This window comes from Anomalospiza imberbis, chromosome 13 (genome assembly GCF_031753505.1).
Source record: "Anomalospiza imberbis isolate Cuckoo-Finch-1a 21T00152 chromosome 13, ASM3175350v1, whole genome shotgun sequence".
Lineage (NCBI taxonomy): Eukaryota > Metazoa > Chordata > Aves > Passeriformes > Viduidae > Anomalospiza > Anomalospiza imberbis.
The window spans coordinates 19,070,325-19,098,030 of NC_089693.1; the positions used below are offsets into that span (position 1 = coordinate 19,070,325).

Consider the following 27,706-nt stretch of genomic DNA (forward strand, 5'->3'; position numbering starts at 1 on the left):
GCAAACCTGGAATAACCCAATCCTTCACTTGTGAGGATTTAAACCCTGCCAGCAGAGCTTGGCCCCGGAGAGCCGCCGTCCTCGCTGCTGTTTTCCAGGTTACTGCCTGTCCTCCCCTGACCTCAGGAAGGGGATGTTTCCCAGCAGCAGGAATACAACCACAAGCCTTGAAAATAACCTGGTTCGCTTTCAGTGTTCCTTACAAAATAGGCCACGTTCCTTCTGTTTAATCCCTGGGCACGAGGCAGGAATTGTTGGGAAGGAAAACACAGCCCTCGGCAATGGAGGTGGATGCAGCCCCCATCCCCCACTGGGGGTATGTAAATAGTGAAGAGAATAAAAATGTGTGTTTGAATGAGCTGGGGAGGTGCAGAGCTGTGATCTGGAGTCAATGGCAGAAGTTGTCCCAACTGCTGGGAGCAGCACGGCCCTGGCAATCTCCCAGCTACGCCGGCGTGGGCAGCACGGTCACCCTGACCCCATTTCAGAGGGGAGAGGGTGTAATTTGCCTCTGAGCAGAAGGAAACCTCATTTTTCCCTCTAGATGAGGCAGGAGCAGGCTTTTGGAGGTGGGGAGCAGATATCTATCAGCCTCCCCCTTGGACCAAACAGGCTCAGAGGTGCCCGTGTCCTGTCCTGTGGGGCGTGGGGACACGGGGTGCCTGCCTGCACCCTGATGGTTTTGGGTGCCCATGAGATGTGCCAGCACCAGCTGGAGCAGAGCAGGTGTGATTTACTGCTCAGCAAAGGTTTGGCACCATAAACCCAGCCAGGAAAACTGCTGGCATGATCCAGGCAAACACCCCAGCTCTGCCACAGCCTTGGAGTGGGAGCACACAGGGCCATTGTTTAGGGAGGGATCATGTGCTGGATTTTATCTTGGGTGAGAGGGGTGCAAGTGGTCCCCCGTGGTCCCTGGGGGCTCATGTTAGCTTCCCACCAGACGTGTGTGAGCAGGATGTGCCCTGTGATGAGATTCCCAGCTGGAGCAGCACAGGGTATTATTGTTGGGTCCCATCCTGAGCTCAGCGCTCAGTTTTTCCTCTGCCCTCCCTCAGACAGTTTCTATTTAAGTTTTCAGGGCTCCGGGCTGGGGAAAATTTGAGCAAGAGCCCAGAATATGGTCCATTACCTCCAAATGTTGCTCAGCAGCTTAAAACAGGCCTGGCAAGGGAGACAGCTCAGGAAAACAGTGATGCACCTCGGAAAAGGCACTTTATTCTGTTTACTTCTGCCATACTGGAGTATACAGTGGAATACCGTGCTGGCTCCGCTTCTCTGCTCTCCTCTCCGGTTTCACACTGCCCAGGTGAGCTCCAGCCATCCCTCCCTGCCAAGTCCTGCCTGTTGTGCAACCCCCCCCAGGGCTCGGTGCAATTGGCTTCATGCAGCACACGGCAAGTAGAGAAAGAGCGAGGCGGGTATTTTTCCAAGTGGGTAGGGACTCCTAAATTCCCCTGGCATTGGCCACAGAATATTTTCTGAGCCTCTGCTCCAGTGTCTCAGTGTCTCAGTGTCTCGCCTAGCCCTGGGGAATTTGGGCAGCTTCATCCCCAGCCTGACTCAGCGCAAGCTGCTCCTCATCCCTCCTCTCTTACCAAGAGCTGTGAAAAGCACCCCTGTGGCGACTGTGCTGCCTTCAGAGGAGCCACCACTGGACCAGCCTGGGTGGCTCTGTGGGGACCAGTGTCATCAGGTGCCCCCCCAGCACTGTGGCCTCCATCAGGTTGCCCAAATGAGCGCCCCAAGTCAGCAATTCCCAGCGATGCTCAGGAATTTTGCCTGTCCCCAATTGCTTATGCAGTGCCCCTCTCCCCTGCCCAGACGGGGATGTGGGGCTACAAGGTGGGCTGGAGCAGCAGCCCCTGTATCCCCAGGGCCCTCCTGGATCTGTGGGATGCCAGCTCCCAGGGAGGAGGAGGAGGAGAGCCGGGAGGAGGTGGCTGGTGGTGCTGCAGGAGGGGCTGGCCGCCCCGGTGGTCTCGTGCCACCGCACCTGAGCCCTTCACACCCAGTACTGGTTGTTTTTCAGGGGGGGGTTGGAAGTCCGGCAGTACTGGAGGAGCTCGGGGTCTGGAGGTGCCCCAGAGCCCGTGCCTGGGGGCGGGGGACCCGTGCCCTTGCCCTCCAGGGTGGTGACAGTCGTTAGGGGGATGCTTTGGCTGGGGTCTGTCCTCCGGAAGGTCTCGTGGTCTGGCACGGCCCCGTTCTTGGCCTTGGAGGTGGGAGTGCCCTGGACGTGGTGCTTCCCCGTCTTGTTGCGCTTGTGCAGGTAGAAGAGAAGGGGCAAGATGAGAGCCAGCAGGAGGAAAATGAGGCAAATGGGGATGATGATGCTGAACATGTTGGCCTCGATGAAGCTGAGGAAGGTGCCCCCTGCCCCAGGGCTGGGGCTAGTGGTGGCACTGGGGGCCAGCCAGGGAGTGGGGGACACGCCTAGCTCGCTGGCATTGGGGCTGCTCTGCGCCGTGCCATGGGGCACTGGGGGTGAGGGTGCCAGCGGGACCGTCAGCAGGGTAACACCGTAGGATTTTGAGGCGTTGTAGGGCTCGATGCCGTACTCCAGGGATGCCAGCGCCGGTGGCACGCCGGCAGCCACCAGCTCAAAGACAAAGCTGTCCCTCTGCAGGGGTTGCTGGGTGTCCCCAGCATCCAGCACCTCCAGCCCCACCAGCCCTTGCTCCAGCTCGCTCTGGCTGAAGGTGTCGATCGGGGAGGTGGGCTGTCCTGGATCCCTGGATACCCTCACAAGACGGCTGGCACGGGGCGCCCTGCGGACCTTGAAGACCGGGACGCTCTTGGTGTGGTTGGCCAGCTCACTGGCATCGAGGACACTGGTGTCCAGGAGGGCTGTGCTGCCTCGAGGCCACAGGCTGCCCGCTCGGGTCTTCACCGCAGCACGGACGGTCACGTTCACCACCCCGCTCCTGTTTCCTGCCCGCGAAATGGCAACAAACTGGAAGTCATCCTCAGGCGACCTGAGGTCACTGAAGGTGAACGTCACCTCCCTGCGATCCAGCTGCTTCTGTGAGAAGCCCCGTGATGGCTTTTGGTTGACTTGCACCTGTCCAAACCTGGGGTCCCTGGTGATCCTGTACAGGACATTACCTGCCCCTCGTGGTGCGGCACCCAGCAGGTGATGCTGGGACACAGGGGCCCTGTTCAGGTCTTGGGGCACCTCCAGAAGTGCTGGGCTGGCAGTGGTGCTCAGGGCAGGCAGCACCTCGACCTCCAGTGAGGTCTGGATGGGTGGGTGGTGGCCACTGGAGAGCCTCAGGGCTAAGGAGCCTGGGGCACGGCTCCCAGTGGCAACAAAAACCACGCGGCCAGCATTGACATCCTCTTGGGTGAAGCGGCTGATGGGCTCCCGTGGGTTGTGTGCGCTGGCCACGTGGCCAGCGAGGGGTCTCTGGAGGACACTGTACACCATCTCCTGCGGGGCCACCAGTGGGTCTGCCACATCCAGGTACTCCTGTGACAAGGTGACCACGGAGCCTGGTGGGACCTGCAGCACTTCTTGCCGCTTCACCACCCGCGGTGACGCGGTGCTGCTGGTCACTGTTATGTTGAATGCTTCGGAGATGACCACCCCATCCTGTGGAGGACGGACAGACCGCTGTTCCTGGGGCTGGAGCCAAGCTTTGAAACTGAAGTGGTCTTTGGAGATGCTGTCCCCACCATGGGCATACACAAAACGCCTCGCTGCCAGGTCTGACTGCAGGAAAAATGGCCGTGACTGCTCCAGAGGCACACCGGCCACCAAGAGCTGTCCATGAGCTGGTGGCTCCGTCACCAGGAAGACAACATCATATCCAGCCCTCTCAGGGACCAGGATTTGGCTCAGGAGGTTGGAGGCATCCAACACCGAGGTGTCAATCTCAGCCTGCTGAGCCCTTGTGAGCTGCAGACCTGGCGAGAAAAGAATCAAGTAAGAATCAACTCATGAAAGCTGGTGAGAGTTTGATGCAATGGTGGAAGAAGGAATTGGAGGCAGTTTTAGATGTCTGATGTAATGTATCAGCCATGGAAAACAACACATTTGTCTTCTTCAGACAAACAAGTGCTCCTGAAGAGCTGGTTTGTCCCATGCTTCTCCATCCTACCCTTACCTTCATTTTTCCAAAGCTGAGTCAAGCGCTGGGGACAATTTTCCTCGAAGGAGATCAGGACGAGGAGGATGAAAGAATCTGAGATGGATGTGGGAGTGACCACACGGAAGCGGATGGCATCTTGGGCCAGCCAGAAGGGCTTGCCTGGCATCTCGTGCTGGTAGAAAATCAGCTTGCTGTCCACCTGAAAATTAAAAAAAAAACCTTGATCAGCTCCTATCTTGACTCTGGGATGGAGCAACCAAGCTCTAATTAGGTAAGAAATGGGGATTTTCACTAGCCATGGCATGGTAGTGACCATGGAGAGCTCATGGTGTTTCTTTACCAGGATGTAAAATTGTGGCTGCCCCATCCCTGGAAGTGTTTAAGGCCAGGTTGGACAGGGCTTGGAGCCCTGGCCTAGTAGAAGATGTCCCTGACCACTGGAGGGGAACAAGGTGACCTTTAATCTCCCTTCCAACCCAAATCACTCTGTGACTCTATGATGTTTCTCCCAGCAATTAGGGGAACTGAGGCTCAGAGGAAGGGTTGAGCTTGCTCAGCATCCTCCGAGGGTGAGCATAGCACAGAGGACCTTCCAGGGAGGGTAAACCTTTATGTCTCTGAGTGATGAAATAAAATAAGACCCTTGCTGGGCCCTGCAAAATTTGGCCCCACAGGAGAAGGGTTTTTTCAGAACAGGGGTGAAAAAATCGTGCTTGGCTCTTCCCTTCAGCAGCAGCCAGGCTGGCTGGCACTGCAGCAGGGAGATGGCCTAGGAAAAGAGATTATAGCTCCCTCAGCCTCCCCCAGTGCTAAATCCAAGGCTGGGGCAGCAGCTCTTAATCCCTCTTAGCAGCTGTTGGCAGAGCTGGGAAAGTCACAGCACGGCTGGAACCTTGTGCTGCCTCCTGCCCGGGATCAGGTGCCTGTGGTGGCACTGGGCTCAGACTGGGACCCCCATGCTGTGGTGGGGGTGATGAAGGGCTGTGTTTGGGGTTCTGAGGGGCTGGAGGAATTGAAATCTCACCTGGGCTTGGGTGAAGTTCCTGATTTCCTCCCCCTGTGAGGTGGTCAGCCTGCCCAGGCGAGGGGCTTGCTCGATGCTGTAGTACAGAGTGGTGGAGCTGGTGGGGCTATTGCTCACTGCCTGCAGGTTCTGGCTGGTGATGGGCTCCAGGGCACCTGGAAAACACATCCAGTATGGATTCCAACCAGTCACCATGCCACCTGCAGTCACCACCCACCTGCAACCTCTGCCAGGGGCATCTCAGCAGTGCTTGGGCAAGGACAGGAGTGCCAAGGGGGCCCCATTTGAACTGGGAGGATGGGGAACGTGCTGGTACCCACCTGGGCAGACAGTGAGGCTCTGCTTCCTGGCCAGGCTGATGACGGGCTCTCTCTGGGCCCTGATGAGGAAGAAGTGCCCAGGAGATAGGTTCTCACCATCCCATAGATCGAAGGCAAAGCCGCCATCCAGGGGTCCTGTGGAAAGCACAGACCTGGGCATTTGTGGGGGCCAGAGGAGATGCAGCTCCCCATTAAGCCGTCAGGGTTTTGCACCAGGGATGGGGTTGGCATCCCCTGCGGAGGCACAGTGTCCCCATCACCCTTGCAGGGGGTCTGGGGCACCTCAGTTCCTGCCCTACCTTGGTGCACGAAGAGGATGAGGCCGTTGTCTATCTGGGCCTGAGTGAACCTCTGGAGCTCAGCGCCGGGCGCTGACCTCAGCACGACCTTCCCGTTGGCCGGGGGCTGGATGGAATAGGTCACCTCTTCTGCTGGGGAGTCCTCATCCTCGGCACTCAGGATGTGGGGGCTGAGAACAGCCGTGGCACCTTCCCGCAGCTGGGGGATTGGGAGAGGCTGAAATCCCCTGCGATACCCCTGGCACCCCTCCCCTTTTTCCCATCCCAGCTCAGACCGCTCTGCTGGGTGCCAGAGCACATCCCAGCCCAACAAGGGCGCCTTGTCTGTGTCCTGGGGATTGCCTCCATCTTCTGGCCTCCTCCCAGGCCTGCGTCACCACTGCCGTGTTTGCCAGCACGTGCCACACAGCTGGGTCTGCGCCCCTGCACGGCATGTGCTGGAGGGCAAGTGTGCCTCAGTTTCCCCAGTTTCTGGAAGTGGAAAAGGGCACAGTGCCCTGGGGCAGGGACTGTGCCTTTGGCACCTTGCTTTGCAGGGAAGGGGTTTCAGTGGGGTGCACAAGCAGCCCTGTCTCTCCCTGGCTGGGTGTTTCTCCTCGCTCCTGCTCCCGTCCCAGTTCCCATCCCACCACCCCCTCAAAGGCTGCAGCAGGGCCTGCTGTCCCAGCAAACCCTCCAGGAATGACAAATATGTGGCTGAGTTCAGAGCCACTGAGGAACTTCCCAGAACCGCTTCCTCCCATCCAGTGGTACTGACCCTCCCCTGGGAACACTGCCACCCCAAAGTCTTGGCATCTCCCATCTCCAGCTGGAGGCAACAATTTTCCCCGCTCGTGACCCTGTGCCACATCTCCATCCTGGCAGACCACAGGGATGAATGCTGTGCTGCCAAACAGGTTCTGCCCACACAGCCCAGAGCTGCCCCTTTGCCCTCAGGATGCCTGGAAATCATGGGGTGCATGGATGGAGCCGTGCCACGGCTCACGTGGGGTGGAGGGGTGGGATGTGCAACATCCCACAGCATCATGAGGCTGGGATCTTGGAAATTTGCATCTCGGGAATCTGCAAGACAACACCCAGGCAGGCGCTGGAGGAGGTGCTCTGCTGGATGAGCTCTTTTCTGCTGTTTTCAGCTGGCCTAACCCAAAACATTGCTCGAGTGGGTGTGGGTGCCGACAGAGAAACTAAATCCCTCAGCAGTCCCCGCGGGATGGCAGAGGCAGGCTAGAAAACACAGCTTTGGAGAGGCAGGGTGGGGGAAGCGCTGCTGGACACAGAGCCGGGGCAGGAGCTTCACTGAGTTTTTTGGGCTGCTTCCTCTCCCCAGCACCCACAGCAGTTGGAATTGCAATCACAGTGGGGGCTTGGAGCCAAAGAAAACTCCCTGTGGGCAAAGCAGGGGGGACTGGCAGCCCCAGGGCACCGCTGTCCACTGGGAAGGGACAGTCAGGATGGCTGGAGTAGCTTTGCTCCCGGCCCAGAGCCCACGCTGCGGGAGCTGACCCATTTCTCCCTGCTCCTTGTCCTCTCTGAATTATTAAAGCCTTCCGCCTGGCTCCTGCGCTCGCTCGCTCGGCTCTTTGTGTTTGCTCAGCCTCCGTGTCGCCTCTGCTCCCGGGGAGAGCACACGGGGAGGTGGCAGAACAGCGCCGGGAGCGTGGCCATGTGCTCCAGGGTGGCGGTGGAAGCCTCTGTCTCAGTGGCATCCAGCCATCCTTCCTTCAGATCCAACCCAAAAACTGCTGCCCCTTCCCAAGGGGCTCCACTTTGGGGTCTAGACCCAGCCTGTTGTCCCTCGGCATGCCTGGAAACCTTTGTGCAATCCCTCTCCCGGGCCTGGCCTGACCTTTAAACACTGAAGTCATTCCTCACCAGAGCACAAACAGCAGGGCCGGGCCTCTCCCCTCATTCCCGTTGGGGGAAGGAAGCCTTTCCCAGCTCCAGAGCTCCTCTGGGCAGCTGTGATCACTCTTCCTAGGGTGCTAAGGGATTCCCATGGAAAGGCAGACAAATTGCTGCCTCAAACTTTATTTTTAGGAGGTTTTTTCTGTCTTTTCACCCTAATTCTTAGCCTGACGGCTGGGGGGAAGGGAAGGCCATGCTTACATTGGATGTCTGGAGTGGGGAAAAAGGGCTGGCACGGGCCCAGCAGCTGAGGGGGTTAACTTCTGCCTGAATTTTGGCCCAGGTGAGGCAGGTCTACAAAAGGGATTTAGTCAGAAGCTTCCTGGGCTGGAGGGGGAAAACTGGGGCAGGCACAGAGCTGGGGCTGGGGGTACCTCCCAAACTTTGCTGGTATCGCTCAAAATGGCTGTCTCTGGGGCAAGGCAGGGCAGCCCCCTCCCCGTGAGCATCTTCTCCAGAGTCCAGGCTCCCAGAACCCTTCCCAAGGCAACTGTGTGATGATCCTCATGGAATAGATTGCTTTCCAGCTGCCAGTCTGAGAAATCCCGGCATAGTGGAAGTAGGGGCAGGGGGGGTGGGGGGGGGGGATGATTGTGCTTCCGTGTTTTCCACTAAATTCTTTGCTGGAATTTTGCATTAGTGACCCCGAATGGGACAGGGAGGTGTAGGAAGCAGAAGGTGGGAGTTCAGCAGCAGGTGAGACCTCTTCCCTTCTGCCGTTTTCTGGGATGGACGTAAAGAGAGGTGTGAAAGCTGCCCAGATTGATTGAGTAATTCCAGCCTGCGTTGGTGAAACGTGGGCAAGCTGCTCTTGGAGCTGCCGGGGATTACCCCGCGAGCAGGGGCTGCGGAGGCGCTGCCGCTGCCGCCGTGGCAGCGCTCGCCGCGCCGGGCCCGCGGGGCGATGCTCCCACCTCGCGGCCGATCCCCGCACCAGCGGCGGGCCGGGCCGGGTGGGGGCGAGCACAGCTCGCTCTCCGCCTCCTCCAGAGCCTCGCCCCGGCGGGAACACGCTCCTCCTTTCCCCATTCCCCACGGCCCGCCTCTGGGCGGCAGCCCGGCTCCGCCGAACCCCAGCTCCCCGAGGCGGGTGACCGCGAGTGGAGGGGGGGTTCCCACGCGGGGCTGGCCACCCCTCCCCGCGGCGTCCCACCCTTACCTGCAAACCGGCGTTGACCTTCAGCCGCGGCGCCTTGGTGCTGCGGGGCAGGATGGTGATGAAGAGAGTCCGGGGATGGCTCTGTCGGGATACCTCGGAAGCGTTGGCCACGATGGTGAAACTGTCAGTGAGGGATCGGCGACCATCCTGACTGTACTGGATCTGCTGGTTCTCCACCTGCAGGACACAGGCCCCTCTGAGGAGGTGACCCTGAACCATCCAGGGAGGATGACGGCAACCCATCACTAGCTCAGGGCCAACCCTGCGGGTTCTCTGTGGGAAGTGGACCTGGATCCAGCCCACCATGGGCGCTCTGCCCGCATCCCCACCCCATATCCCTTATGCTGTATCTGGGGCTGCAGAGCAAACCCATCACCCCAAACGCCTTTATCCCTTCTGACGGGGAGAAGACTCCTGCATCCCTCCCCAACCTCCCACTGTGGCTGGGGGCTGGAGACCACCCCGGGCTCTCCCCAAAACCTCGGGAAAGCAGCCTGGTGGGCAGGTGGGTGCCGTGGGTGCTATACCTCACTCCAGGTGAAGCTGTGCAGCCCGCCCTGCTCGGGCCGCTGGCTGCTCAGGAGGGTGCCAAACCGGGGGGGCTCAAGCACCCTGAACTCCATGCCGAGAGCTGGGTAGTAAGCGTTGGGAATGCGGAGGATGCTCGAGGAGATAGTGGCAGAGCCACCTCCTGGCACCGTGATGTTGTGGACATCCAAGGGGACGGTGATGGGCAGCACAACCAGGCTGACCACCACCCCCTCCAGAGGGTCTGCACTGCGGGCGGTGATGTCCAGGACAAACTGGTCACGCTCCTCGTTGGGCTTGGAGTGGAGGTAGAGAACTCTGCCACTGTTGATGTCCTCCTGGGTGAAGGACTGGATGGGGTCCAGGCTGGGCTGCTCGTTCCCATCCTGGCTCTGCTGAAGCATTGCCAGGAAGCCGGAGGTTGGGGGGCTGCTCACCAGGTAGACTATGTCTTGGGAAGGTATCTCTTCGTGGGTCACCTGGAGTGTGGGGGAGATGAGGCATGAGTGGGAGGGCTGGAAACTGAGGCTGGGCTGCCCCACAGCCCACCTGCTGTGCAATCAATCCCTCAAAGCTTTGCTGTGGGATGGACTGCAAGAACCACCTTACTGAGACCACGCCTGAAGCCTCTCTCTTTGCCCCCTGGGCAAAGCCTGACAAAGGCCTTGGCTCTGAGCAGGTGGGAATAAAATGGAGTCCCATGGGTGACCATCATGGTTTGGTGGCCAGGGAAGCCATGCAGGCATGGGGAATGACAAGAGAAGGGGATACTCACCATTAAGTCCTCCTCCTTGATCCCAGCCGCTTCCCCCTGGAAAACATAGATCTCCTTGTGGTTGACTATGCTCAGGGGGCTGGGATGGGTGTCCAAGAACACGCTGATGGCCAGTGTGTCCTCTACTGCCACCTCATTTGCTTCTACAGTGAACTGGAGCTCATCCCGGGTGTTCCTGCTCCCGTTGTGGTGGTAGGAGATCTCTCCTGCCAGCAGGTCCCTCTGGGAGAAGGCCATGACCGGCTGCTCCCCTCTCAGCACAGTCCCCCACCTTGGGGGAGCGGTTATTAGGAACCGAATCTCTTCATCTGACCTGATGTCCATGTTGGTCTCCAGGCTGAGGACAGAGGAGTCAATGCTCCCTTGGGTGCCCTGGTGGATGACCAGACCAGTGTTGTTGACTATTTTGATGTAGGGGTCTGATGCCTGCACTTCCAGGAGGGCTGTGGTTTGGTGGAGGCCATCCGAGACCTGTAGCTGGATCCAGCCCCGGTCGGCCCCGGAATGGACGAAGAGGATCTTCTTCTTCCTCAAGTCATCCTGTGTGAATCGATAGACCTGGTGGCTTCTGTCATCGACAGACACAATGCTGCCAAATAAGATGTCCTTCCTGGTCAGCACCAGCTGTGCGTCGGAGAAGCCGGAGTCCTTGTCAGTGAAGGCAATGTGGTCAGTGGTCAGCAGGTGCTGCCCGTTGCGCACCACGTTGAAGACTCTGTTCACTGCCCGGACGGGGCTGTGGTCATTGACGGGTTGGATGGAGACCCTGAAAACGCCCCTCACCTCCTCGGCCTCAGACTCGGCACTGCCCTCACCCTGCCTGATGGCTACGAAGGGGATGTCATCCTCCAGTGTCTCGGAGTCATCGTGCTGGTACAGCAACCGGCGCTGGAGGATGTCGTCGTTGGTGAACTCCGTGATCTCCTCTCTGGAGGCCCAGCTGTGGGACGCAGCCCAGGCCAGCCTCCCATGCGCTGGCCCCTCAATCACCTCATAGATGTAGTCCATGCTGTTCACGCTCTGCACAAACAAGTGATCCTTGGAGATGACGGCCTGTCCACCTTCCAGCACGGTCAGGAGCACGTTGGTCAAATTTGGTGCATCGGGGTCCCCACCAATGCTGATTCTGTAGGTATAGACGGGCGAGTGCTGCTCACCAGCGTGGACACGGAACTGGAAGAAGTCCTCAGCTTGCTGGGAGTTCCTGATGGTCACGCTGTAGCTCAGGTGGTTGCCCTGCAGGTCCTCTTCAGTAAATCCAAAGCCTTCAGTCAGCCTGTTGCCAAGCAGCTCCAGGTTTCCCTTTTTGGGTGCCTGTACGATCATGTAGTGAAAGGGAACTGGGGCAGAGTTTGGATCTTCCAGCATTGCCTCCAGCTCCTTGCTGGTGATATTTCTGTGCCGCTTATTCTTCATCTGGAGGGGAGCCATGGTCCTCATCTTAATGGTGGCTCTTTTAATCCTTATGAGGAAGGTGTTGTTTGGCAAGAGCTTCTGGCCCACCTGGACTTTGAATCTCACCTCCTCCACGCTGTCTTCCAGACGGTACTCCGGGTCTGTGCTAAAATACTGGATGCGCCCTTGCTCCAGGTCTTGTTGGTGGAAGGACTCAACTTTTTTCCATTCCCCTCCCATGCTCCCTTGCTTCTGGACCTCACCATACTTCAGAGGCTCCGTGAGGACGTACAGGATGGAGACCCGTTGTTCCACGGCGTTTGTCTCCACGGACAGGTTGGCTGTGGTGATGTGTGCGGCCCCGCCTTGGGAGAGGGAGAGGCCGGTGTTATTGAGCAGGCGGATGTCAGGATCAATGGCCAGGATCCTCAGGGTGGCAATGGGGCTTGGGATGGTGCCATCACTCACCTGTAAGGTGAGCTGTAAGTTTGTCCCACTCTGGTGCACATAGACTACGTTGTCAGCTTCCAGGTCCCTGCAGGAGAACTCTTCAATGGGCACTCCGGGGTGGAATTCTAGCTCCACATAACCCTCCTCCATCTGCTGACCGTGCAGCTGGAATTCGAGGTCATCGCAGGACGAGTCATCATCCAGGACCTGCAGGATGTCGGTGGTCAGGTGTTTCCGTGTGTGCTTCAGGATTGTCATGTGGTTCCCATGGGGAAAGATCACCTGTGGGGCATCGTTGACAGGGTTGATCATGATGGGCAGCAGGTACACCTGCCCCTGCCGCAGGCACTCTGGCACCCCTTGCTGGGTGGTCACTGTCACCTCCAGCATCAGCTGGTCCATGGGCCCTTCGGAGCCGTCGTGGATATACCTGACTTTCCGATTCACAATGTCTAACAAGGTGAACTTCCTTCTGCTCCTGGACCCGGGAATGTCCAGCTCCAGTTGGCCATGCCTGGGGTCACTGGTGATGCTGAAGAGGATTTGAGACTGACGGATGTTGGCCAGGCTCAAGTCTACCGTAGGCTGGGCGTGTTTCCACTCCAGGTAGGTCATGCCCCCTTCAGAAACGATGAGGGGGCTGACGTGCAGCAGCCGGCTGATGTTGGCAAAGGCGGGTGGGAAGCTGCTGTCGGGCCGGCATGGTTCCACCACCAGGCCCGGTGCTTCGGAAAAGCCATTTGGAGGTGGGGAAGTAGATGCCTCATCCTGCTCATACACCTCCTCATAGTCCCAGTAGTGGTCCTGCTTCCCACAGCCTGCTGTAATGTCCTTTGTGATCACAGCATCCTGCAGGCTCCTCCTCTGCAGGTTTATCCGGAGGTCCTCCAAGCAGCCAGCAAACGAGTGGTTGGTCATGGTCCACAACGAGATGAAAGAAAGATGGTGCTCCCTCAGCCTTTGCAGAGCTTTTTCATCCATACCTCCAATGAAGAGGTTTCCCTGAAGGTCCAGGTAGTTGTTGATGCCCCGGTTGGATGTGGATGAAGCATAGTAATCAATCAGTATCTCAAACTTGTGGATGTCCGTGTGGACTTTGACGTAGTGCTGCTGCTCGTCGCTGATGAAGACATTGTTGTGCAGGACGATGACGCCGTTCCCCTTCTCCACAAACCCTCGCAGGCGCCCGTTGGAGATCTCCAGGTAGAAGAAGTCATTCTCCAGCCCTGCGTGGTAGATGAGGGGTGCCTGGGTGATGCTCGTCGTTATCACAAACTCGATGGTCGCTTCCTGCCTTGCGTCCCATGTAGGAAAAGCAATGTACGAGTGTGGCCCCGGGAACCCAAATGGGTCCTCAGGCTCTGCAGAGAACTGTGTGCTGCACCCTTCCTGGACACGGTGGAAGGTCTTGGAGCTGCCATCAGCAGACAGATGGGAGAGGACATCCAGGCCATTGAATGTCACCAAGTGAAGGCAACCCCTGAAGGGAGGGCTGGCCTCAGCAAGGTAGGGCAGGTCCAGCCTGCCTGTCCCGCCGGCATAGAGGCCATACTGGATGTCCAGCTCCCTTGCTGGCCCTGCGATGTCTGTGGAGCTGTTGTAGAGGCCATCGATGGTCAACATCATCCTGCCATCTTCCACCAGCAGCTCCACGTCATGCACTGCCAGGTTATCGAGCTGCAGCCCTGCTGGGGACTGCAAGGTCACCTCCTCCAAGCCCAACTGCAGCCTGGCCTACAGAGAAAGACACAAAATCCTCAGCTCAAGTGGGACCTCTCCACCTTCCAGTAACGCCTGCTGAAGCACGGACCCACACCCAGGTGCTCTCAAGGGTTTTGGTCCCTTGGTTCACTCCTCCACCTCTGGATGTGCTTCTCCTTCATCCTCCCCATGGGCCTGCCTTCTTCGTCCTGCTCCCTGAACTTTGCTCCTTTTTCACTCATTCTCAGCAAACCCCCGTCTCAGGACTGGGGTCCTCCATCTCCCAGTCCCACAGCTGGGCTCTTCCCTCACAGAGCAGCCCTGCCAGATGCTGGCTCCTCCTTCCTGCTCTGTCTTGCTCACTGCCCTCCATCCTTGCAACCTGGGCTGCTTCCAGCCCTTTCCCTGGGAACTGGCAGGGGAAATAGCAGGCTTTGCTCCTCGTGGGCAGCAGCCTGGAGCCTGCCTAAGTAGAGGGTTAGCTGGTGAAACACATGGTCTGCAATAGGGACACCTCTGGCCAGTGGCTCGCTTGTTCTTCTGCTTTGGTTTAATGTGGTTGGTAGCCCAGCCCAGCCCAGGCTGCAGGAGAGGCAGGATGTGTGCCTCGGATGCTCCCTGCTCTCTTCCATCATGGTGGATGCCAACACCATAACCACAACAGGGAATTTTATTGCTCTGTCTTGATTGCTTCCCATGTTCCAGTTGGGACAAGGGAGATCTTTTCTTTCCCTGGATCCTCTTGTCTCACCTCCTCACAGCTGAGGGTGCTGTGCACCGTGTCTGACCACACAATGCACACAGGGTGTCAGTGTCAGGGTGTCCCCGTGACCACCCCCAGCATCACCCAGGCAGTGGGTGAGTAGTTTCCCCAAAAGGAGCCTGTTTCTCTGTATTTAACCAAATCTTCCAAGACTGTGTCCACTCTCCTCTTGGTGTTCCCTGTCAGGGGTCCTGGCAGCTGGGCTGCCCCTTCATCCTCTCACTGGATGAAGCCACAACACAGAGACCCCAGCCTGGGGAGAGGATGGGGGTGCCGGGGTGCTGACCTGCAGGCGGCCGGCTTGCAGCTGGAGCAGGAGGTGGTCGGGCTGGCCGGCAGCCAGGAAGAGCAGCCCATTCCCCTGGCTAGTGAACAGCTGCAGGTGGAGCCGCACCGTGCGCGAGGCGTCCGCCAGAGGCATCTCCACGAAGCTGTCCCCAAAGAAAGAGGCTGGGGAGAGAAGGGAGAAAGGTCAGGCAGGGAAGGACACCTCCTGCAAGCCCCGTCCAGGTGGGTGCTGTGATTATAGAGCCTCCCGAACCCATCCATCAGCCCTTCCGTTGTTTGCCATCTGACAGGTTGCTGGAGTCCAGCAGCCTAAAAAGACCCTTGGGGGAGTCTGTTTTTCTGATTTTCCTAAAGAAATCCTGGAAGGGCTTGGGTTGGAAGGAAACTTAAAGCTCATCTAGTCCAAGTCCCCTGCTACGGTCAAGGACATTTTCCACTAGCCCAGATTGCTCCAAGTCCTGTCCAACCTGGCCTTGAACGCTTCCAGGGATGGGGCAGCCAGAGCTTCTCTGGGCAACCTGTGCCAGGGCCTCAGCACCTTCTGATTAAAGGAATTATGTTTCTCCTCAGTGCTGGAGAAATAAATATGAGTGCCAGTGATCCATAGGTGGATGTGAGAGTGGACAGAAACCTCGGCTCAAAGTAGATGCCTGGAGATGCAGCTGGAACGTGTTCAACACCCAGTATGCATCAGCCCTGGAGGACTCAGCTCAATGGCATGTGGTCATGAAATGACAGACTGTGTCACAGGGCAGAGGCAGGAGAGTGCAGGATTAAGAGTACAGGGAGCGGCCAGGCTTAATTTTAGAGCGCTTTTAGTTTTTAGCTGACTCAATGCATGCATGTGCATCTCACACATGTTAAATGTGTGTGGCTGGGGCATGCAGCCACCCATCCTGCTTGGCTCCAGCTCAGCCTGTGGCAAAGCTCTGTGCTTAAGCATAAACACTCCAGCCCTGTAAGCTGGAAATGTTTGGGGAGGCTATGTCAGGGATGGGGGCAAATGTACATTTTCAGTCCATATGTAGTCACAGGCTCTGCTGGAGTTTATATGTGTGAAGCTTTCCTGCTGTGCTTTACTAGAGCACTTATCAGATCCACCCAGCTGCCAACCTACACTTAGGTTTGGGGTCCCAGATCTGTCTTGCTGAACAAGAATAGGAATTTGGTTTTCAGAGTCCCAGCCCCTGATCTCTTTTGGAGGAGGCAGGGGTGGATGTTGGATGCTGGGTGACACCAATCTTATGCACAGCGAGGTCTGGGTACACATCTGCTCTTACATCCGCTTCCCTGGATGCATTTTCCTCTTGCCCAAATTTCTGTGGGATGATCAGGGTGGGAATGGGCAATGCAGGCTTTGCTCACAGGGTGGTGCAGTAAGTGAAAACCCAACCCAACAAGTGAAAACTCAGCCCGGCAGGACAGCCACAGTCACTGAGGCATGAGGCCATCTGTAGAGGTGATGGCAAAAGTTGGTGTGGCAGGGACAGAGTTGGAGCACTCTGTTTTAGCTTTTCCCATTTTCTTCAGAGCTGAGCCCTGCAGTGCCCTGCATGAGGGAAGCTCTTCTGAGCCCTTTGGGAATGGGGAGACCTCCTTGTCCAGGACACCACAAAAAATCATTTCCTGCCACTGGCAGCAGAAGAAAGTGCCTCAGTTTTCCTCTGTGGTCTGGAAGGATGACGTGGGTGTTGCAAGGACCATCACCCCACCCGTTCTGGACAGGGAGGAAATGGCACCATGGAAATATCTGGCCTTTGCTGTAACACCGAGCCCTTTGCCCAGCCCAGGGCAAGGCTCTCAGGGTGCCTGCTCATTCCCTGGCCCTCGTGTCTGCTGCTGGCATGGGGCACTTTGGCTTCCTTGTCCTCTTCAGCCCAGCCAGTGACTCACAGGAGCTGTGCTGTTCTCTGCAGGGCTCCGTCCTTCCCTGACCTGCTCCCTCCTTCCCATGGTCCCAGCAGAACCAGCCTTGCCCAGTGGCCAAGGCTGGTGGGTGCTGGGGCTCTCAGCACTGCCTTGTCCTGGGGCTTGGTGAGCAGAAGTGACGTGGCACAGTGGAAAAGGGAATTTTCCTGTCCCTCCTTGCACAACCACAGGCACACGTGCGTGCACATGTGGTCCCCAGAGACATCCATGTACGTTATGTGCTGGCTCCTGATGAGCTTCCCTGTGCATGCTCCATGCTCCAGCTCCCATTGGGATTTTGCTACATTTTAGTGGCTTCCCCTAATTAGAAAATGTTTTTCAGACGGGTACTGAGTGGCTGCTCTCACAGGGAGGGAAAGCTTGGCTGGGCTGGACCCACCAGCAGCTCCCATGCCCGCCCAGGGGGTGGGCAGTGTCTCGCTGTGGGCGCTGGGGATGAGGGTTTGGGGCTGCTCCAGCAAGACCAGCTTGTTTTCCAGTGTGCCAGGGGGCACCAGCTCCTGCAGCCAGCACATTTTGTCCTGCCTTCACTCTACCAAGGCTGCCAGAAATGTTTTCCTTCTTCTCTCATAAAATACTACTAATAATAAAAAGCTCCCAGAGGTGTGGATGCCTAGGCGAGTGGTGCTGTTTGTTGGGGAGGAGGAAGGACCCTTGCCGGGATCCAGGAGGCACTGGAATTTTTCTCCAGCAGCAGAGGCAGTTACTGCTGTTTCTCTTCCCAAATTCCTGCTTTATTTCAGGGCCACTCTCCTCCTCCCTCATCAGCCCAGCCAGGATGTGAAGCCACCTGGCCTGTGACATTTCACTTTCACAAGGGACCTGCAGCTTCTCACCTCTATCTCCCCTCTTCCTTGCCCTCCACTTTGGAAAAGACACAGAAAACATGGATTTTTTTTTTTTTTTTCCAAATGCATTTTGCTCTGGAGGAGCCTCCATAGGACAGGGTGCCCCATCCTGGTCCATCACTTGGAGCAAGGAGGGACTTACAGGCACTCATCCCCATCCCTGGGCAGGCTCAGGTGAGATCCTGGGATCATCCCATGAGGATGCGTTCCCATGCCCCAAAAGCACCTATCTCAAGTGATCTAAGGATGCCATGATCATACCATAGGAGTGTTGTGCCCCTCATCCCTGGATGCAGATTCCCAAGGGGGCCCCTCCTTTCCTGTCACGGGGAGCAAGAGGTCCCCATGTCCTGGCCACGAGTTGGAGTGGACACCCCGGATATCCCACTCATCCCGGATAAAAACAATTGACATTCCCAGCTTGCTGCGTCCCACAGGAAATCACCATCCGTGCCTTGCCAAGCCGATTGAAAGGCGTTGACGAGGCGAGAGGAGCCTCTGTCACAGTTTCCGAGCAGCCAGCCAGCAGCCAGCAGATTATAGACTGCAGTGTCACTTGGGTTTTGGGGTTGTTTTTTGTGTGGTTTTTTTTCTTTTGCATTGAAAAAAAACAAGGAGACGAGCCAAAAGCTCTAAGGAGGGCTCTGGGAGCGAGGCCCCGGGAGCGCCGGGCTGCTCCTGGGCCGGCCAACAGCGAGGGCTCGGTGCGAGCCGGCCCTGCCCCGGCCGCCGGCCACGCGCCGGCCCCGGGCGCTTTGGCCCTCTTCCCCCGCTCCTTCCGATGAAAACACGGCTGGTTCGGCCTCTCCAGCGGCTCGGTTTTTGGAGTTCAGGGATTTTCCGACTGGGGGAGCAGGAGCAGAGACTAGGAGGGGGGGGATCCCCATCTGCTCAGGGGGCTCTGTGCTGGGTGTTCTCCGAGTGTTGGGGCTCAGCGAGGCTGCTTTGGGCTCTCCTTTGTGTTTTAACACGCATCTTAGCACAAAAACTTCTCCCACCTCCTTCCCAGCACGTAGGAGGTTGAAGGAGCCAACTCCAGGCCCAGGCGAAGGGAAGTACTCGCAAAGCTCAGCTCAGAGAGGACCGGCACTGGCCACGCAGGGCTATTGCAGCAGGGACACGGCTCCTGGGAATGTGGGAGGGCACGGGGGCTGTGGGTGCGTGCTGCCCTGCCCCAAGGCTCCCACCCCAGCGTGGGGCATCCCCAGCCCTGCCGCAGGACAGCCAGCTGCATTTTGGGGTGCAAGAGGAGCAGCACCGGGGTACAGCCGAGCCCCGGAGGGGCTGCAGGGTCCCCCACGGCTCTGTCCACAGGAGGACGCTGAGGTTGAGGAGGAAGGAGCGGAGCAAACCCTGCCCGAGGATAGGGGTGTGGAGTCGGGGAGGGGCTGGATGCTCAACAAGGCTCCATTCAGGCTGCGGTGGGGCAGGTGGGGGCCAGGGCCGGTGGCCGGCTGTGTTTGCAGGGAGGGGACTGGAATTCATTAAAGCAGCTCTTTAATGACCGCAGCGGTGCCAGGAGAGCCCCGTGCAGACACACGCGCCCCCCTGAAAGGCTGTCTGTGTTCGCAGCCGCTTCCCATCCCGGCCACACCGCTTTTCCAACGGTGGAAAAACAGCCGGGGAGTGAAAGCTCCTTGTTGCCCGAACAGCCCCGGGCTTGTGCAGCCACTGGAGCAGCCCAGCCCGCCGGCTGCCCTCCTTCCTGCCCGCCTCCCTGTGCCAACAAGCGGCCCCTGTGCCGACGCTGTGCCTGGTGCTGGGGTGCTGCGGGGCCGCCCCAAGGGCAGCCTGCTGCATTCCTTCTCCGCAGCCTCAGGAGCTGGTTTTGAGGCCCTCGGAGTTGTTCGGGGTTGGTTTGGTTTATGTAACTTTTAAGGTAGTGAGGTCACCCGCTGCCAGCCTCACTGCGCTGCACCCCCATCCGCTGTGCAAACGCAGGAGGGGCTGGGGGATGTGAACATGGGAGGGGTTCAGCGGAATGCCAACACCAGAGGGGCTGGGCCTTGCGAACACTGGAGGGGCTCAGAGGTGGCTGCCCAGCCCTGGGGATGCTGCTCAGCAGCTCGATCCCCTCCTGTTCCCCCCAAAGTGTGTGCTCAAGGCTCCCGTCCCACTCCCAGCGCAGGCAGGGTGGGCAGCACCGGCGCCGTGGGTGGTCCTGGGGGCTCAGGCTCCCTCGTCCCCAGCCCGGCTCTGATGCCCAATGGAACCTGTAGCCCCCCGGAGCTGGAGCTGGAGCTGGGCTGTGCCCCTGTCCCCACACAGGGTGAAGGGGCCACGGGGAGAAGGGATCCTATGGGCTTTTGGAGAAAGGCTTCATTATGCTCCACATTCCCTTCGTTTTACGGTGTGGTTTTATTTATGGCCAGGGAAGGAAATGAGCAGCCTGCGAGGAGGTTAAGGCAAACACGGTAGCCCTCAGCTTTGGCTGGGGCTTTGCTGGGGGGACAAACGGGGGGCTGCTGCCTTCAGATGTGCCCTGAGACCCGAGCTGAGCGCCCATCTTGGTCCCCACAGCAAAGAAACCCCCGTGCAATGGAGATGAGCTGGGTTTAGTCTGCAGCAAGGGCATTCAAATCCAGCAGGGATCACACCACAGTCCCCTTGTGCCTGCCCCAGGAAAGCCTGGGGCTCTGCCTCAATATTTATGGGATGGGGTGTCATGGGCACAGATCCATCCCTGCTGTGATAGCTCCTGGCACGCAGGAGGACTTTTTCTTTTATCCCCAGTCCCAGTGATTCCATTGACTGCTGCTCCCACATCCTGAGCCAGGGCTGTGTGTGCTTTTCCAACCCCGGCAATGGGAATGAGTGCTCTGGTGCTCGCCTCCCATCCTCCATCTGGCCCTCCCTCACGGCGGGGCTCCCAGGGGCTGGCGCTTTCCAGGAGTGCTGGCCAGCAGAGATTGCTGGAAAGCAGCACCCACAAAACCACCAGAAAAGCCATAGCTGGTCACCTTCCTAGGTCTGCCGACCACCAGAAGTGCCATCACCTTTGTTTTGGGTGTGGGAGGAGAGTCCTGGCCAGGGGTGCTTTGCTTCGCCCCCATCCCACCCGGGTGGCCTCTGGCTTCAGCACGCGGCTTTGAACCTCTCCTCCTGTGTTTATTCCTTCAGTTCCTCTCCCCTGTTCCCTGGCCAGCTGCTCTCCGCTCGCCTTCCCCAGCCTGACAGCTTTGGGGAAAAACAGCCTTTTTACAGCCCACGGATTCTGGGGTCAGGGGAAAACATGAAAACATGCCCTCTGCTAACTCTCTGCTCTCTGGGAGGGGGCTGGTTGTACCTTCCCATGTCCTGCCAGTCCCCAGCCCCTGCCCAGCGCCTGTGCCTGCTCCTGCCTGCCTTCCCTGTCCTGATGGAGCAGCTTTAGGAGCTGTGATAGCTGGAGGCCATAAAGCAGGGTTCAGGAGGCTTGGCTAGAGCTCCAGAGCTCCATCGCTTATCCAGCATGATTTTACGATGATTCAAGCACAGCCCTAAAGCTGATGGTATTTCCTGAGCTCTCCTGCTCGGCCAGATGCAGAGCCATGGAGGGGAGGGCAAGGAGCTGGGAGCCAGCCTGAAGCCCCCCACAAAGGTCACAGTGCTTTTGGGAAGAGCTGGGAAGATTGTCCCTGGAGCGAGCACCCCCAAAGCCTGGCAGGAGCAGGGATGAAGAGCGTTTAACGATGTATGGCTCAATGGCTCCGGAGGGACTGAAGGAATAAGCCCAAGCTGGAAGCAGTGTTTGGAGTGTTTGCCCTGGGAAGTGAAGCGGGGGGAGAAAGTGGGAGGATTTGGGGAAGCAGGAGGCTCAATGGGGCTTTTGTGCCGTCCCCTACAGCGTGACTCAGGCTCACTCAGGCTCCCGCTGCCAGGAGAAGTTGGCCTGGAAATACTGTATCAGCCCCAGAGGACGTTGTTTCCAAACCATTCGAAGTCGGGTTTTGTTCTATTTTTTCTGTCTTCTTCTCTCTCCCAAGCCCTCTTCCCCTGTTCTCGCAGGCTGGCAGGTTTTCCAGCTCCACCCTGCACGTCCTGGCACCCGCTGCCACTGTGTTCCCTACCCCAGCTGCTTCCCACCCAGTGAAGGAAAAGCTTGCAGAGCTGCAGAAGGGCATGTGGTGGCATAGGAGGGGAAAATCCCAGCCAGCCCCGTGCTGGAGGAGCTGGAGGATCTTGAAGGAGTGGGGCATCTGGGTGCACATCCCACCTGCAGGTCCCTGAATCCCATCCCTGCCTGTCCAACAGAGCCAGTACCTGTTCCCAAGCTCATCTCCAGACTCAGTGAGGGGAAGCAGCTGGTGGGGGGACTGGAGGAGCCAGGCCAGGGGATGCTCACAGACATGCCTGGAACGGCTCGGTGTTACCGGAGAGATCCTGCCTGGTGTCAACAAACAGCCCGCGGCCGCCGCCGGAGAGGGGCCGACTCCAGCCGCCCGGGCTCTGATATTTCCCAGCCCTGCTGGTGTCAAGTGGCTCCTGACGTGCCAGGATGGGGGGAGTTATCAGCCAAAATTGTGGGGGAAGAATGAGCACGAGCGGGAGTGTTGAAACCTTGCCAGAAGATGCTGCTTGCCTGAACTGCAGCATCCAGTGCTCAGGGATGGGGAAATGTATCAACAGGGATGGAAAAACGTGCAATTGCGGTGTAAAATGTGTAAATTGGGGTGATTCAGCTTTAGCTGTGCTGGTAAGGCAGCACCCACAGCACCCTGAACCCCACAGGGCACCAAGGACCACGGCCAGGATGAGCTTTTGGTGATGCTGACAGCTGTGGGGGGCAGAGAAAAGTGTCTCCACGGACAGAGAGGGGGTTTCCAGTGTGGATGGGGGAAAGAGAGGATATTTTTTGCTCCTCTGGGGCTGACATGCTAAATTTTCTGCAAAGAGAATTAGTATTTTCTTTTTCCCTCTGTTTCTAGAGCTGAAAGCTCTGCCTTCTCCTGTCCTCTCCTGTCCTGTCCTGTCATCTCCTCTCCCCCCAGCCTTCCAGAGGTCCCCCCCGCTGCCCTGCCTTGCCTCCCCTCCCCACTCCTGCTATCCCCTGACTTTTCCATCCATGAGAAACACCCGCCGGGGTGATGTTTATAGAGAAAATAAATGCCTGCTCTATTTGTAGCACGGGGGGAGGCCTGGCAGGCAGGGGGGCTGTGGGGGTGTGGAAGCTTGTGCTCACATCCCCTCCCAGGCCTGCAGGGCTTTCTCAGCCACATCTACTTTGGGCCAAGAGATTTCCCTCTCTTCTCCCAAGCTCCCAGAGGAAATGACCCTGGTGGGCTCAGAAATTTCTGTGGGATGGGATGCTGAAAACCTTGAAGCCCTTCTGAAGCCCAGGCAGAGGCTTGGAAAGGGAATGGGAAATTCCTGCTGCCTGCCCCTCTCTCTGCCAGCGCTGCACCACGCCTGGGGTGTGAGATGGTCGAGGATGGGGAGCACCCATCAACACGGCTGGGGATGGCACCACGAGCACTTGGTGACTCCAAACCCTCCCATCCCTCGCCTGCCTGCAGCAAAGAGGAGAAACAACTTCCAGAAAGCCAAGAACTGGGCAAAAGTAGCAGCAGGGATTCACAGGGCCATCCCGAGCTGACTCACAGCTCAGGAGGGCTCCTTCCCCAGCCAGTGAGTCATGCTGATGGATCCATGGAGCTTCTCTGCCTCCTTGTCTGGGAGGCACGTGATGGGCCCGGCCACCTCCAAACCATGCTGTTTGCCCCATGACTTTGTCCACTCCCAGCAGTTTTTGGCAGTACCCACCCTTCTCAGGGCTGCTCTGGGGCTGTCAGGCAGCCAAGGCAGCCCCCGGGCACAGGGCAGCTCCCAGAGGCACTGCCCGGAGCCACGCAATGGGCGGCACACCCCGGGGAAGAGGGATGGAAAATGGGAATTTATCACCCTCATGGCTCCACAGCTCAGGGCACAAACATCTCCCACCCCACCCTGATGCCAGCTGAGAGGCTCTGTTTGGTCTGTCCTGAGGGTGAAGGACGAGTAATGGGTGACAAATCAGGCAGCAAACCTGCATGGTCCCTATCCTGGGGCTGGGAAGAGCTACAGCAGTCCTGCTCCTATGGATTTTAGCCTGGCTTTGCAGATCCCAATGCTGCCCTGACTCCCAGCTCTGCTTTGCAAAGCAAAGGCTTTCTGAAAGGTTCTCTGACTTCATAGAATGTATTTGGGATATACTTCATAGAATATATTCATATTCTATCAATACAACAGACTAAAAATTATCCTCATGTAACAATAGCTAACAATATTCTGCTATATTGGTCAATATATTCTATTGGTAGTATATATTATATACATAATATATATTAGCAATACATTATATTAGTAAATTCGACCTCCCTTTTTTTGGTCTATTTACCTCAGGAAAGGTCTGAGGGGTTTCCCATCCCAGTGCAGCATGGCAATGTCCAAGCAAACACGGGGCACGATGGAGGCAGCTCAGGAAGGGCTGGTTTGGGAATGAGGGAGCTCTGATGGACACCTTCCTTTCTCTGTGTCTCCAGGGGTTTGGACATACAGCGTGGTGAAGGGGCTGCTGGCAAATGAGCCTTGGGATGCCCAGGTGAGAGCTGGGAAGGGCACAGGAGTTTCTAGGAGTCTCCCAGCTGAAGGCTGGGGGTGATGCTCACACTCAGGCTTCCCAAAAAGGAGACAAACGGAGCCCAGCACCTGGAAAGGGCCACGGGAGCAGCTCTGGGGAGCTGAGGCTGGGCTGGGCCAACGCCTGTTGCGAACAGTCTGTGCTTGGAGCTTTATTTAGGCACGCAGGCTCCCGCCTCCCAGGCCCTGTTCCTGTCCAGCCTTCAACCTGACGTGAGCTCCTCGGGGTGAGCTTAACCCTGTCCTGCAATCCTGCAGGAATGCGCTTATTATATTTTTGCCCACAGCCCTCTGTTGCTAAATATAAGAGTGAGACAAGAATATTCCTCCCCGATTCCCACGATACCAGTTTGCGTTCTCCCCCCTTTTCAGCATTTTTCCTGTTCTTTCCCATCAGCTGGAAACTTTTCCAGCTGCTGAGCTATGACCTTAAAACATGTGGCGCGACCATAAAAAAGAAAGTTTGAATACATCAGTCAGATTTCCAGAAGTGGAAGAAAGGAAGAGCCGAGGTGGCTCCGTGGAGCTGAGGAACCTGGAGAGAGCAGAAGGGATCCTGGAGGACACCCCAGGGCAGACACCGCTCCCTATCCATGGGCAGGTATCCTGGACATGCCAGTATCCCACTTGCCTCCCCAGGACCCCGTCACTGCCTCTGGGGTCTGCCTAAACTTTGGAGGGTGTCACCCTCCAAAGCCAGGAGGGTGGGTTTTTGGCACCCACTTGCTGAAATCTTGGGGTGAACGCTGCTCACGGGGAGTCTCCACATCCAATTCTCTCCTCTCCCCTCACTCCAAACCTCCAGTAGCAGGAATTTTGGGGAAGGGGGACCTCAGCCTGTGGGTGACCTCACTGGGAACCAGAGGGGAGCCAGGCTGTCAAAAAACAGTTTACTAAAGCTTCACACTCTGATGTCAAGAGGACAAGTTTTATGAGTGTTTTTTCTTTTTGTTATAATCCTGTATTTGATGAAGTGCATGATGACTCTTCCCATGCTGGGCTGGGCAGGAAGGCCCGTGTTCCTGAACCTGAGCTTGGAGGGAACACAAAACCCAGGCTTCACCCCAAAAACCTCAGCCCCATGCTCAGCACGCTGCTCGTGGCTCTCCCCGATGGGGACACAGGGGTGTCCCGCGGTGGGCAGCCCATGGGAACAGCTGAATGAGTGCTGCTGGGCTCAGCAGGGATGTTCTCAGCGGCAGGGGGCTGGTGGGAAGCTGCTGCCCAGGCCCAGGGTCACATCTGTTTAGAAACAGTCCCCAGTACTTGAAAATGGGGGTAAACCCCCTTTTCTTCCCCAGCCCCATGTGTTGACCAGGGAGGTGCTCACTGATCCCCAGAGCCTTGTCACAGCCATGGGGGGAGTCACCTGGGGGAGTCTGGGGATGTAAGTGAAAGCCATGAGGGTTTTGGGGTTTTTTGGGGGTTTCTCCAGTCCCTTCACCATGAAACAGCTTGGGACTGCCAGGGCAGCCCCCAGACCCACCCTGGACACCACACAAGCAACAGATCCATGTGGGGAAATCCCATCCTGGGATGGAAAGGTCAGGGCTGGGAGGAAGGAGACCACTCTGTTCATTAACAAAAGGGATTTTTTTCCACTCAGCTTGCCAAGCACCCTCCTATTTTGGTGCACGACAAAAAATAGAAAGAACAAGGCCTAAGGTAATGAAAGGAGCATGTCCCAGAGGCCACCTGCTCTCTGGGAGGGAACAGGGACAGCAAGAGACCAACAGCAGCCGTGCAGGTGCTGAGGGCCACAAGGCTGGGCTCTGGGATCATCCTCCTCCTTGCACTGACACAAGGTGGGATGCAGAGGTGGGTTAGGAAGCAAAAGACTGGAGGTTTTCATTAGTCCCTTTGGGAACTGCTGGGAGCAAGCTCCTGCCTCACTGCTGGTCAGAGTCCTGGTCCCTGGGGGGAAGTTTGGGGAAGAGACACTGCTCAGTGAAATGATATATCATTTTTAGGGTGAGCTAGGGACGTGAAAGTGCTTTTTAAATGGCCTTCACGTTCAAAGCTGCAGATGCTGCCGATGCGATGCAGTGCAGTGCCCAGTCAGACCCAGGCGCAGCCTGGAGGGTCAGACCCGTCCCAGTGGAACGAGACCCCGTCCAGAGCCGCAGAGCCTGCTGAGGCTCAGAGCACGGCAGGGGAGGGAGCAGGGCTGTGGGACGGCTGTCGGGATGCTGAGGCTGGACACACGTCCCTGACAAGAGCTGGGTGGGCAAACCTGGCTGCTCTATGGAGAAAATTGGGTATAAATCCCGCACCTCTGTCCCGCCGGAGCTGCCATGCCCAGCGCTGACCCTGTGCCACCACGGGAGGGACCCTCAGCCCCGGCTGGTCCCCGCTGCCCTGTCACCCCAGGGCTTGTCCCACAACCCGTCTGGGGCTGTGCTGGTGGGAGAGGTGAGCCACTCACTCACCCCTCGCCCCGGGCCACCAGCCACCCCAGCGCCAGGACAGCCCCGGGAGGTGACACACCCCGCAGAGGCTGCGGCTCCCTCCCTCCTGCCGAGCCCCCGCGATGAAGAGGGGCTGCCCTCGCACACGGCTCCCGTGGCAAGGCCAAACATGGGCACGGAGGGCTGGCGAGCTCCCTCCCCGTGGCGCCGGGCTTGGCGGGGCAGCCACGGTGCCTTTCCCCCGCCGGCTGGCCCTGGCGCCGGCCGAAGCTGCTCCGAGCCGCATCCCACACAGAACACGCATGGTGTGCCCCGCGGGAAGCACCCGGCGAGGCACCCACCGCCCTGCGAGCCGCCCTCTCCCAGCCTCGGCTTCCCCCAGACGCCTTGCCCCAAAACACTGTGCTCCTGCCAGCTTGGCCACCTCGGGAAGGACAGCCCGCACTCGTGGGGCGCCCATGTCCGCAGCGCTCCCCGCTGCCTCCCCAGCTCTCCCAGGAGCAGGGTTATCCCGAAGGATTTCCCACCCGTCACTCCCGGCTGGGCTGGGGCACGGGACTCACCTCCGGCCGGGGGTCCCGCGCTGAGGGGCTGGGGGTGGCCGGCCAGCAGCAGCAGCAGCACGGTGGCGATGCCACCTCGGGCACCCATCGCGTCCCCCGGGGCTGCAGCAGCGGCGAGGGCTCCGGGACGGCACAAGCTCGGCCGGCGCCTGCTCCCAGCCGAGGGCTCCCGCTACTACTATATTTAATAAAGCGGAGCGAGGGAGGGACCTGTAACTTCTCCCGCCTGTCAGAAAGGAGAAATTCGCTCAGATTACAAACCCAATTTTCCCTCTTAAAGAGCTAGAGGCCCTCGCCACCCACACCCGCTCCTGAAAGCAGCCTTGTTCCCGCCGGGCGAGGGGAGGGAGGAGCGGGGACAGAGCCCGACGTGGGGTGCGAGGGGCGGCTCCGGAGACACCGCCTGCCCCGGGCTGAGCAGGATGTCACAGAATCCCAAAATACTCTGAGCTGGAAGCGACCCACAAGGATCATCGAATCCGACTGTTAAGTGAGCGGCCCATGCAGGGATCAAAGCTTGGAGTTATTAGCACCCTGCTCTAACCAACTGGGCTAATCTCCACAGATCCTCTGGTACTTCTGAGGGAGCAAAGCCAGTTCCTGGTGTCCGCACAGACCCAGATCAGTGACTCGGTCCCAAAGCTGCTGTTACCCACCCCT

At 58.2% G+C, this 27,706-nt stretch overlaps 1 protein-coding gene across 1 annotated transcript; it reads right to left on the reverse strand.

Moving 5' to 3' along the window:
• Window positions 1-1,196: 1,196 nt before the first annotated feature.
• On the reverse strand, window positions 1,197-27,706 carry CSPG4 (chondroitin sulfate proteoglycan 4). The gene is made up of 10 exons (XM_068204387.1): window positions 27,047-27,706; window positions 14,700-14,863; window positions 10,105-13,683; window positions 9,329-9,808; window positions 8,802-8,978; window positions 5,738-5,936; window positions 5,439-5,573; window positions 5,119-5,273; window positions 4,110-4,293; window positions 1,197-3,909 (listed from the first exon to the last, which is right to left on the reverse strand). Exons 1-10 carry the CDS (start codon window positions 27,132-27,134, stop codon window positions 2,006-2,008), a joined length of 7,065 nt encoding a protein of 2,354 aa, XP_068060488.1. The 5' UTR covers window positions 27,135-27,706; the 3' UTR covers window positions 1,197-2,005.

Excerpts from the sequence above, each read along its gene's own strand:
- CSPG4 (XM_068204387.1), bottom strand. The coding sequence starts at position 27,134 with ATGGGTGCCCGAGGTGGCATCGCCACCGTGCTGCTGCTGCTGCTGGCC. Across the intron at positions 14,864-27,046 it reads CGCGGGACCCCCGGCCGGAG|CCTCTTTCTTTGGGGACAGC; the intron begins GTGAGTCCCGTG and ends TTCTCTCCCCAG. Across the intron at positions 5,574-5,737 it reads CATCCTCTTCGTGCACCAAG|GACCCCTGGATGGCGGCTTT; the intron begins GTAGGGCAGGAA and ends TGCTTTCCACAG.